Source organism: Argentina silus (genome assembly GCF_951799395.1).
Source record: "Argentina silus genome assembly, chromosome: 15".
Taxonomy (NCBI): Eukaryota; Metazoa; Chordata; class Actinopteri; order Argentiniformes; family Argentinidae; genus Argentina; species Argentina silus.
In genome coordinates, this window is record NC_139669.1 from 9,020,703 (window position 1) to 9,033,202 (window position 12,500).

The following is a 12,500-nucleotide window of genomic DNA, read 5'->3' on the forward strand; positions in this document are numbered from 1 at the left end:
AAACCAAAGAATTATAATTCCTCATAAATTAAATCTGCTCCTGACAGAATGATTGACAGATGTTGGACCATGGGGGTCACTGGCAAATGGGAAGGGTTCCGGATCATTCCTGTCCCCATCAGAGGGAATGGGGAGAAACACACACACACATGCACACACACACACACACTGAATTACAGACTAACCGCTCATCAAACTGTCTGTGGCAATAAGCATAATGGAGACTTGTGTCTGTCAGGGGCGGGTGATGATGACTGGGCTTGTGTGTGTAGGTGTATGAGTTTGTGTGATGATGATTAGGCAGGACACAGTTTTTCTCAGGGTCAGGGGTGGCAGTGTGCCATTCTTCTAGGGTTCCGTACGGCTGTCTGTGTGTGTGTGTGTGTGTGTGTGTGTGTACACACACACGGTCAGCACCTGTAATAGCTCCCAGCTGAGTCCCCCCTCTCCCAGGGAGGTAATGAGGGGCTGGGCGTGTGTGTGTGTGTATGTGTGTGTGAGTGTGTGTGCGTGTAATGAGGCACTGGCATGCGAGCGGCGGAGGGCCGCTTCCTCCACAGGTGACACCTTTGACCTCTCATCTGTTCCCTGTTGGAGGAGAAACGGGGAGGGAGGGAAGAGGTAAGAGGGAGGAGAGAGCATGATGGAGGGAGGGAAGAGGGAGGAGAGAGCATGATGGAGGGAGGGAAGAGGGAGGAGAGAGCATGATGGAGGGAGGGCCAGGGAGTTAAAGACAGTCAGGGGATAGGGAGAGAGAGAGGGGGGGGGGGGGGGGGGGGGCTGGTATGAAAAGCTAGTCATTGAGAATTTGTTTGGTAAGCAGGAATAAGGAATAATGGCCCAAGGACAGCTGTGCGAAAGACTGACAGGGGGAGAGAAAAGTGAGAGTAATGATTGAGAGAAGGAAAGAGGAAGGATATGAAAGAGCAAGGTGTGATTGACAGAGAGAGGGAGGGATGGGAAGTGACTGACAAAGTAGAGCAGGTCCTTGTGTCTGAGGGACTAAATACACTAAACACACACACGCACGCACACACGCACATCAGGGGAGGCTTTTAAATACTTTTTTTTAATGGCTTTCAGTCCATGCATATCAGAGCATCCCTGCTGAGCTGACATAAAATGAATAACAACAAACCATGTCATCCTCTACACATCAGTCTTCACACACAATTCAGTCATGCAGGTAAGAAACAAAACACTCGCAATATGACATCATCATACACAACAGGGCAACTTCCTGCTAACAGACATCAAAAAATTATATTCTGCCCAGGCGGTCATTAATATATCATTATGTGAACCTGCCTCAACACGAATCCGGAAGGTGCCCCATTCTGTGTGAGAATATCATATTGATGAGTCTACCTTGAAGGGTATAAATATGTAATATTATATATTAATAAGAAATAACATCTGCAAATAATAAATAATAAATACTGATATGGATGGACTTTAAGGGGGGGTGGGATAGCAGGAGGAGGCAGACACAGCTGTATTGGCTGATGACGTCACTAGTGTTGTGATGCCTTTAATGATAATATCATCAATAATCATATTTGTATTGTGAACAGGGCGCACCTGCAAAAGAGACCGTGTTGTCTCCCTGGTTAAATAAATAAAAATGTACAAATTATGTCATAGTCTGTCCGCCTCTCTTCCTCAGAGTGGCCAATGGAACCAGAGAGTCTAGAGGTGTCAAGGTGGATCTTTAATGTATCAATCCACTCTCCTTCAGGCACACAGCACTCCTCTTCTCCCTCTCCCTCTCTCTTCCTCTTCTCATTTCTTCTACATCTGGTCCCGAAGTCTGGCCAGCCTCTGAGACAGCTCGTCCTGATGATACACACACGCATGCACGGGTCAGTTAAGTTATAACAAAATGGAATTTCTATATGTAACTTGAGCTGCAACAGGTGTGTGTACAGGGGTGGTGTGTGTGTGTGTGTGTGTGTGTATGTGTGTGTGTGTGTGTGTGTGTGAGTGAGTGAGTGAGTGTGTGTTGAGGCAGGGCAGGTGTGTGTGTGTGTGTGTTCAGTACCTGTTCTGTTGATGCCACGCTGGTGCCCACTGAGCCAGTCTGGCCCTGAGGGAGCTCCATGGTCAGGTCCAATCTGAGACCCAAAACACAATACACACTGTTCCATCAACGTCGCCATAAAAACTCAATAGTGATGTCACATAATAAGTGTATGTGGTGGGTGTGTGAGTGAGTGAGTGTGTGTGTGAGTGTGAAATACATTCTTACCCTGCCTCGTCAGCCATCTCGTGCATCAGCATATCCACCTCACTCTGAGAAACACAAACACACACACATTTTCAGAGATCATCAAAAACCCTGTTAGTAACCGTCAGTATAAATATGTCTAGCTGGCACTATCACCCCCTGTATACTAACACTTTAAGATGAGTTGAGTGAGTTTGTGTGTGTGTGTGCGTGTGTGTGTGTGTGTGTGTGTACCTGTGGCGTGGTCAGAGTGGTGGTGTTGCCCATGGTGTCCTCCATCTGAGCCGTCTGCACGTCCAGAGTCTCAAACTGGTGCTCAAACTTATCCATCAATGCAGAGACCTAGAGAGAGAGAGAGAGAGAGGGAGGGAGAGAGGGAGGGAGGGAGGGAGGGAGGGAGAGAGGGAGGGAGGGAGGGAGAGAGAGAGAGAGAAGGATAAAAGGGAGCTCACACACTCAGCTCACATACCCTCCCTCTACACAGCGACTTACACAGCGTATGCCGTTCTGTGTGTGTGTGTGTGTGTGTGTGTGTGTGTGTGTGTGTGTTGATATTTCATACCTTCTCCAGATTCATACTCTTCAGTGTGGCATCCATAGACTTGACCACTCCAGCCATGGACTTGGTGACCTGGACAAACACAATACACTGTTAACGCCAACACCGGCTCACAGTAATGCATGGGTTGGAATGAGGAGCGCTAACAACACTTGTGTTTGATATCATTCCCCATTCCATTCCATGCATTACATTGAGCCTCCACCAGCCTCCCCTGGTGGAAAGAGGTGTCATTTGGGATATACTGAAGCCATACTATCATAATAGTCTAATAATAACTGGCTGAGGGCTAATGGGAGGCCTGGGTGCAGTTCCCTAATCTCATAACTAGATGTCACTCTCCCCTCACCAGGGACTTATCATTTACCATCTTTTTGTCTTTTTGTTCTAAATCTGAAGCCAAACATCAGTGAACCACATCAATAAGCTGAAGCCCATTCATTCTGTAAAGCTGGGTATATATTTCATACCATATTTTGTGATGATTCCAAGTTCTGACAAAGGGTAACACATGATCAGTTGGCACAGTAAGGATATTCCTGAGTTGAAAGCATCCTAGCTACAAAGACCTCCCATCAGGAGGATGGTGTAACCTCTGACCCCTGACCTGGTTCATAGTGACTGCGGTCTGGACTCTGGCAGCCACCGCGTCCACACGAGCACTCATCCTCAGGAAGTTAATGGACTGGTTTTTCTGCCGGATGGCGTTCTCTGCATGGATCCTGGCAACCTCCATGTTGCCCTTCTGAACGGCCTGGGAGACAACAGACACACAGAGACACACAGAGACACACAGAGACACACAGAGACACACAGAGACACAGAGACACACAGAGACACACAGAGACAGACAGAGAGACACAGAGAGAGACACACAGACACACAGACACACACACAGACACAGACATAAGTCTATCGGAGTGATGTACCTGTGACAGTGTAGTGACTGTGTGTGTGTGTCTCTGTTACCTTCTTCACTTTGGCCTTCTCTGCCTTCTCCTCTTTTTCACATCTCTTGGAGTTGCGCTGTAACTCTTTGGCAGCGAATTTCAGGTTGAACAGGTGTTCTGGAGGTTAGCTAAGGGGCTTCCCACTGGGTGTCTGTGTCATATATTCACATACATGCGCATACTAACTAAGAGCATTCCAAATAAAGATCACATTACTGCAGCTGTTACTTTCTTCCCTCTTACTTAACTTGGCGAAGTTAGCAAGCATGCTAGTATTACTCGTAGTATTTGGAGCCAATATTACCCCAAGCAAATGATGGCACTGTTTTTATAATCTAGCTAATTTAGCTAGCTAAATGTCTACGGCCTGAAACAACTAGTAGGCTAAAAACTTCGTTTATTCAGTTTAATTGACAACTAAAATAAATGCTAGCTGGCTACCAACTTCACTACAGTAACAGGTCAGTGACAGTCAGTGGTTAGAATATGACTTTTCTAACGTTTGTTAGCTAACATACTTAGCAAACCTAACCTTCCCGTGAAAGGATACTGTCCATATTCGACATGATGGAAGTCGTGGTTTTCTTTTAGAGTAACAGGTCACAGTGTTTGACGTTAATGTGTCCAAAACCTATGGAAATGAGCAAACTTTCAAGTCATCCAGTGCCTCTGTTTGTTTAGATTTTCCAGGAGGATGCCTGCTTAAACTTCCGGCTACATTCACGTCACATCATCACGGTCACGAATCTGAGTGGCGTGCTCGCTCCGCCTACGTCACAACCATTCGGGAGCTCACCGGGGCGCGTGTCCAAAGCAGACCGTTTTTAAAAATAGATTTTGTGCCGTCGGTCGGTTGTGGTACATGTCTAGTGACGTCATTCTTATTTTTGGAAAGGAGTAAATTGACCTTTCATCTGGCGCATTTGCTTTCAGCGCTGGTTTTTCCTCTTTAGCCTACACCGTCGCGTGGGCAGTACAGATGGAGTGTTGCCCAACAGATACCAGTCTTCTATTCTGCGGTAGATTAGAATGGGAGAGGGAGAGGAGAGGGAGAGGAGGGCAGAGGGAGAGGGAGAGGAGGGATAGAGGAAAGGAGAGGGGAGGTGAGAGGGGGGGGGGGTAGGGGGGGGGGGGGGGTAGGGGAGATAGAAGGAGAAGAGAGAATTAGGGGAGATTAGAGGAAATGAGCGGAGATGGGGGAGATCGGGAGGGGGCAATGGTGACGTGGACAGTTGTGTTGGGAAGGAGGGGGAGAGGATTGATGATTAGGTCTGCGTCTAGTCTACAGCACGGGATGACTCACCCACTGCCTACAATGTTCAGCGTGGACATCGCTGCATGCACTGCATTGTGTGTGTGTGTGTGTGTGTGTGTGTGTGTGTGTGTGTGTGTGTGTGTGTGTGTGTGTGTGTGGTGTTGTTTAGGGAATTCCATGGGACGCAGTATAGGCTATTTCTGGTTGTTCTAGATTCCTAGACTCTTATGGTGGTTATTTTACAGTCCAATGTTCGAAACAAATATATCGAGACATCTTCACTATCACTATTGGTGCTGAAATGACCGAACCCATGCATGACCCATCCAGTCTCCTTCTCTCTCCTCTCTTCCTCTCAATTTTCTAAATCCATATCTCGGCTACTGAAACCCCTCTCTCTCACACGTGCTCACATCCCCCAGTCAGTCTAGTCTGGACGGTATACGGCTGTTAATTTCGTTACTATAACCTATAGGCCGCCTTTATCTTGATATCGTGCTACATGGAACGCACTTATCATCCCTAACACCTGTTAGCACTAATGCCTGCCCCCGCACTAACGTTGTGTGACTGTAGGAGCGCCAGCCTGGACCACCCTTAACGGGATGACGCCAGGTCGCCATGGAAACTGCGTTACGTTATGGGCTCGCAGGCAGAAAACAAGAGCGAGACACTGAAGAGTTTTCATTTCAGCACCACGCGCCGCCTGGACAGCTCCCACGCTCTACTGATCCGAATGACCCGGACTACGTAGCAGCCAGCCAGAAAGAGTCAGAACAATAGCATCACAAGTCCAATTGGACTCAAACCCGGACTGACTAAACGAGCCACAAAACCACTGGATCTGAACATTGGTGGATGATAGCTGTCTGAGAGGACGCTGTTCCCGTCTTGAGACCGGCGATACAGGTGAGTTCTGGAGAGGCTGACGAGGTTGAGTTCTGTTTAGTAGCGTAACTGTACATGCCAGATTAAGTTTTGATGTTAGATGTCTTGCTATGATATAGGCCTATGAGTTCAAACTTTTTGCAGCCAACTTTCAGAACTTTATTACTACTAACATTTTACATTTTCGTGATACATTTTGTAGTCCCATTTTATGAGAATATGGCTAACCTAGATGCCCAATGCTCCCTGGTGCAGATGTAACACCTGCAAGACGCCGACTTGCATTCGTTAGCTTGTAGCTAATTGCCAATTTATTATCAATGTGCCACATAAATGCAGCAGATTCATAACTACAATCCGCTCACACTGGTCTGGCTCGTCTGACGGAAAATGTCTAAACTGAGAGTTGAAGGTGTCACCATGGCAAACTTTCCGAGAAAACCTATTTTGCTGATCTACGTGAAATTCCATGCTCAGTTCGTGAAACATCACTTTCGCATTATTGAGAACCGAATCGCTGCAGTGTAAACAGCCTTTTGTTGGTGCGTGTCACGGGCGCGCAGAGGCACATCTTCGCGCGGCTATGACTCACACTGGGTTGTTTGCGGGAGAGCGAGAGGCAGAGGGGCGGGTGAGCCACGGGATAAAGACAAAAACAAAACCCCGCAGCGTCGCCTCTCCATCTCCAACAACATCCTTTCTCTCAAATCTTTTTATACCTTGCTCATTCCTCTCTTTCCTCTCTGTCTCTCTTAGTCATCCCTTCTATGAACTCTCTGGGCTTATGCCATTTGTCCATGTGCCCTATTTGTTTACATGGCTATGTGTTTGTGTTGACTCTACCACACGTCATTGTTTATGAATATGTGCATGTGATGGCTGTTGCACAGGGAGAGAGCCTGCTGGTACACTCAGCAGTGGTCTTCTAGATTAGATTATGACACTCCCAAAAGAGAGACCCCCCCCCAGACGAGACACTCCTCAGACTGGACAGGAAGGGAAGTCTGCATAGTCAGACTTCAAACAAACTTGTTAAATGTCTTGAAACCTTCTAGAGAGTTTGTGGGAGCAATGACATCAAAGATCAGTGCTCCAATGGTTTTGGCCTATGTCAGAGATGGTTTGCATGAGAACCTAGCCTGAGATCGGAAGACTTGTGTATGTTCTCCTCCGAAGAAAGCTAATGGCCTGGCTTTAGCTCAGTGGGCCAACACAGCTTTGTGGTGCGCAGGAGACCTGTTCGATCACACAGACAATTGCTCTGAACACACCCTGACCATTAGAGCAGAGCATTGACAGGGTAGTTGGAGTGTGTTAGTCGAACGAGAAATTAAACTCCATTATCTGCCATTATGTCTCTGCTGTTTACTCTTCCTGTAGCTAATGAATCACAGCAATGTCTTCGTCATCTAATTGTCTCATTAAGTGATAGCTATTAACCACAGTAAACAGAACATCATGGTGTCACTAAAGGGTCACGGTAACCCAAATACACACGTGCACACGCATGCATGCACGCGCGCGCACACACACACACACACACACACACACACACACACACACACACACACACACACACACACACACACTCTCTCTCATCAGGCACTGACTCATTCAGAGCAGACTGACAGCAGGTTAGTCTCATGTGTCAGGTGGTTGTAGTTTGATTGATGGACAGCACTGACAGGCGGTGTGAGTGTGTGTGTGTGTGTTGTGTTGTGTATGAGTGACAGGAGGAATAGGCTGGTGTATTATTATCACACAGGGTTTCCATTAACATTTTTCTCAATGGTCAATTAATTTAGTCTCACTTCAATGCCCACAGGACATGGCGCTCTAATAAACACACTGACATATTCAACAGTGTGTGTGTGTGTGTGTGTGGGTGTGTGTGTGTGTGTGTGTGGTTCTCATGTGTGTGTGTGTGTGTGTGTGTGTGTGTGTGTGTGTGTGGTTCTCGTGTGTGTGTGTGTGTGTGTGTGTGTGTGTGTGTGTGTGTGTGTGTGTGTGTGTGTGGTTCTCATGTGTGTGTGTGTGTGTGTGTGTGTGTGTGTGTGTGTGTGTGTGGTTCTCGTGTGTGTGTGTGTGTGTGTGTGTGTGTGTGTGTGTGTGTGTATGCTGTCTATGCAAAAGTATTTTATGTAAATGTATAGCATATGTGCATGAGTTATTGTTTGTGACATATTGTACATGCAACATGTCATGTGCTCCACAGACCCAGGCATAAAAACACATGTGTGTCTTTAATTGGTGACGTTGATGTGATTAATGCATTCTGCTGGCGATGAGTCACTCAGCTTAACTCTTTCACCTCTGGAGGAAATACAATCAATAAACGCAGACTCAGATGGTCTTGTTTCATACTGTTTCCTTTACCACTAAACTTGCAGTGTAGAGTCTTTACTCTTGATACATTTGTGTTTTCATGTTTGCAATTATCTTTTAAACCCTGACCCTGCTGCTTTTTGGTAGCAGATCTCTCATTAAGAATAGGTTTGACCTCAACAAGACTTCCTTCCATAGCTAAATTAAATAATTTTTTGAATATCTGTAAATACAATTATATAATTTTGTTAAGATTATAATTATGTATTGAAACCTCTCCTCAGCTTGGCTCAGAGTCTCAAAGCAGGGTTGAAGAATGTTGATGCATAACTCATCTACATCTGATGCTCTTCCTGTCAGTCTGTTCAGCATAACAAAATTAGCATATTACAGAAGCTGTCAGCCAAGCTGTGAGAAACAGACAGCTGAGATGCTAGGAGCATATGTGAATGAATATGTGTGTATGCCTGGGTGTGTGTGTGTGTGCCTGGGTGTGTGTGTGTGTGCCTGGGTGTGTGTGTGTGTGCCTGTTGTGCGTAAGTGCATAAGTGGCTGCCTGTCTGTGTGCTTGCCTGCGTGCTTGCCTGCGTGCGTGCGTGCGTGCGTGCGAATGTGTGTGTTTATGTGAGTGTCGCACAATCTCTTTGTTCGACTGTTATGGTTATGGTGTTACGATACTGCTACTGTTTCATTAAAACCTCTAAAATAATCAGGAATAGAACATATTCTAAGAATAACATTTAGCGTACACTGTCAAGAATAGGGGCCACAATTTTACGGGAGAGAGCATCTTGTTTATAGCTCTCTATATTTGAAGTGTTATCAAAGGTAAATTGCTAAAGGGCACAGGTTGTTTTATTTGCACTATGAAATCTGTTCCTGCAAGCTTCCGAGCAACAGTGTACATACCCTCATAAACCTTTACTACCCTAACCTTTGAGAACGGATTAAGTACTTAGATAACACTCTCTCTCTCTCTCTCTCTCTCTCTTCATCCATCCCCCCCCCCCTCCATCTCTCTCTCTCTCTCTCTCTCTCTCTCTCCATCCATCCCCCCCCCCCTCCATCTCTCTTTCTCTCTCAGGGCAGCAGTATGTCTGATCAGAGCACTGCTCGGCGGTTCCACAGCCTGTCCGCTGAGCAGGTGGCGGTTCTAGATCAGGTTTTAACGGAGGTGGTTCCAATCCACGGCCGCGGGAACTTCCCCACACTGGAGCTCCGCCCCCGTGACATCATCGCGGCGGTGCGGGCCAGGCTGCAGACGCAGGGCATCAATGTCAGAGACGTGCGTCTCAATGGCTCCACGGCCAGCCATGTCCTGGTCAGAGACAATGGTTCAAGCTACAAAGACCTGGACATCATCTTTGGGGTAGAGCTCCCCAAACAGGAAGACTTCCAGGTAGGGCTGGGAATCGATGACTCATACGCTGCAGTATATAATAATCAACTCACACTGGGTGATATAATCAAATATCATGAAATAGTAGTATAATTAACTTCATGATATACTGTGCATACCAATATTGGGATACACCAAATCATATTGTAATATACCAAAAACATGATATCATATCTTGCAATTCTCCAACTGTCTGAATGTCCTATTGCAGGTGATCAAGGAGTCAGTGATGGGCTGTCTGCTGGACTGCCTGCCTGCAGGGGTGAACCGGGAGAGGATCAGCAGTTCCACCATGAAAGAGGCCTACGTTCAGAAAATGGTGAAAGTGTTCACGGAGCATGACCGCTGGAGCCTCATCTCCCTCTCCAACAACAGCGGCAAGAATCTGGAGCTCAAGTTTGTGAGCACGCTCAGGCGGCAGTTTGAGTTTAGCGTTGACTCCTTCCAGATCATTTTGGACCGCATGCTGGAGTCATACCTAAAGGAGGAGGAGTCACGACAGGCAGCCATACGCCAGGAGACCGCAGACCACACTTCACCCAATAACAAGGCAGAATCTCATGATACAGAACACTCAGACCAGACGGAACACTCAGACCAGACGGAACACTCAGACCAGACAGAACACTCAGGGAAGACAAAACAGTCGGACCAGACGGAACACTCTGTTGAGATGGAACACTCAGACCAGACAGAACACTCAGACCAGACAGAACAGTCAGACCAGACAGAATACTCAGACCAGACAGAACAGTCAGACCAGACGGAACAGTCAGACCAGACGGAACACTCAGGGAAGACAAAACAGTCGGACCAGACAGAACACTCTGTCGAGATGGAACACTCAGACCAGATGGAACACTCAGACCAGACGGAACACTCAGACCAGACAGAACAGTCAGACCAGACGGAACACTCAGACCAGACGGAGCACGCAGACCAGATGGAACACTCTGTTGAGATGGAAAACTCTGATCAGATGGAACACTCAAAAGAAATGGATCAATCAGACCAGACAGAATACTCAGTTGAGACAGAGTGCTCATTTGAGAAAGAACACTTAGACAAAACTGATCTCTCAAACCAGACAGAACATTCAGATGAGATGGAACATTCAGATGAGATGGAACATTCAGATGAGATGGAACATTCAGAGTGTCTAGGTGAGAGTCAGAGCAGCAATGAAGGTGAGAGGACACAGGAGCCACGGTTCCTACTCCCATCTACAGAAGCAGCATCTGTCTCAAGGCGGACAAAGAAAAAGCCTAATAAAAACAAATCAGGGCAACATGTATGTGTCTCAGACACTCAGGAAAATGTGTGTGTGTCACCCTCCATCACTGAGACTCTGACCATACCATCTGTAAAAACAGATCCACGAGTAGAGACAGACCCAAAGACAAGGACAGGGACAGAGACACAGACAGAGACAGGGACAGAGACACAAATAGAGACAGAGACACAAATAGAGACAGGGACAGGGACAGAGACAGAGACAGAGACAGGGACAGGGACAGAGACAGAGACAGGGACAGGGACAGAGACAGAGACAGGGACAGGGACAGGGACAGAGACAGAGACAGAGACAGGGACAGGGACAGAGACAGAGACACAAATAGAGACAGAGACACAAATAGAGACAGAGACACAGACAGAGACACAAATAGAGACAGAGACACAAATAGAGACAGGGACAGGGACAGAGACAGAGACAGAGACAGAGACAGAGACAGAGACAGAGACAAAGACAAAGACAGGGACAGAGACAGAGACAGAGAGAGGGACAGGGACAGAGACAGAGACAGAGACAAATAGAGAGACAAAGACAGAGACAGACACCGATACAGAGACAGAGACAGAGGCAGAGACAGAGCAAGAGGCAGAGCCAGGGAAAGAGACAAGGACAAAGACACAGACAGAAACAGAGGGAGAGACACAAACAGAGACAGTGGCAAAGACAAAGACAGAGACACAGACAGAGACAGGGACAGAGACAGAGACAGAGACAGAGACACAGAAAACCCCCACTTTGGGCCAAACAGGAGTAGAACACCTCACTGATGACATAGTCAACACAGATACTCAAACACAGCACACACAAGATCCATGTGACACACCTCAGACAGAGAACTCACAAAACAAACACAGCTCACAGAACCCACAGAGAACACTCAATGCATCAAACACACACAGCTCTCAGGACACGCTGTCTACACAGGACACTCAGGCTTCAGACAGGGAGACCCCCTCCCCTCCCCCCACAAAGACCCCCAGCAGACTGTCTCTGATGGTGGTCCTCAAGCACTCCTCTCCAAAACCACCCCGGAGGATGTGTAGGAAGGTTGCTCGGACCACTAAGCCCACTGACCCTGACCCTGCCTCTAGCCCAACCATAGCCCCTGGCCCTAGCCCTGCTCCTGAGCCCACTAAGCCCACTGACCCTGACCCTGCCTCTAGCCCAACCATAGCCCCTGGCCCTAGCCCTGCTCCTGAGCCCACTAAGCCCACTGACCCTGACCCTGCCTCTAGCCCAACCATAGCCCCTGGCCCTAGCCCTGCTCCTGAGCCCACTAAGCCCACTGACCCTGACCCTGCCTCTAGCCCAACCATAGCCCCTGGCCCTAGCCCTGCTCCTGAGCCCACTAAGCCCACTGACCCTGACCCTGCCTCTAGCCCAACCACTGCCCCTGGCCTTAGCCTTGCCCTTGAACCCACTATAGCCCCTGTCCAGGACTCTGACCTGAACCCACCAGCCTCTCTCCGTCCCATAGCACTCTCGTCTAAAATACCTAACCCTAATGTCCCAGAGTTAGAATCGACTCTCGTAGAAGAGCCAGTTGAGACAGTGAACCAATCAGAGACCTCCACTGGTACCTCAGAGGAGACAGCTTCTCCAT

General features: G+C 47.7%; 2 protein-coding genes and 1 long non-coding RNA gene across 3 annotated transcripts in view; 1 reads left to right on the top strand and 2 right to left on the bottom strand.

Annotated features, from left to right (window-relative positions):
• Window positions 1-12,500, bottom strand: part of LOC310816023 — a 128,435-nt gene that overhangs the window by 33,177 nt on the left and 82,758 nt on the right. The window lies entirely within an intron of this gene.
• On the bottom strand, window positions 1,110-4,360 carry LOC310815849 (charged multivesicular body protein 1b). Its single transcript, XM_083685792.1, has 8 exons — window positions 4,287-4,360; window positions 3,756-3,853; window positions 3,394-3,540; window positions 2,790-2,858; window positions 2,462-2,569; window positions 2,249-2,292; window positions 2,042-2,114; window positions 1,110-1,836 (listed from the first exon to the last, which is right to left on the bottom strand). The coding sequence occupies exons 1-8, from the start codon at window positions 4,300-4,302 to the stop codon at window positions 1,792-1,794; spliced, it is 600 nt and encodes a 199-aa protein (XP_083541918.1). The 5' UTR covers window positions 4,303-4,360; the 3' UTR covers window positions 1,110-1,791.
• Window positions 9,298-12,500, top strand: part of LOC310816541 (terminal nucleotidyltransferase 5C-like) — a gene marked incomplete at both ends in the record, with an annotated part of 12,123 nt that continues 8,920 nt past the window's right edge. Inside the window, 2 exons of the mRNA XM_083686792.1 lie at window positions 9,298-9,603; window positions 9,815-10,105. Of these exons, the coding sequence (XP_083542918.1) occupies window positions 9,298-9,603; window positions 9,815-10,105 (597 nt within the window). The remainder of the gene's footprint in view (window positions 9,604-9,814; window positions 10,106-12,500) is intronic.

Coding starts and splice junctions, on each gene's coding strand:
- LOC310815849 (XM_083685792.1), bottom strand. Junction 2,859..3,393: donor CCGCAGTCACTATGAACCAG/GTCAGGGGTCAG, acceptor GTGTTTGTCCAG/GTCACCAAGTCCATGGCTGG. Junction 1,837..2,041: donor GCGTGGCATCAACAGAACAG/GTACTGAACACA, acceptor GTGTATCATCAG/GACGAGCTGTCTCAGAGGCT.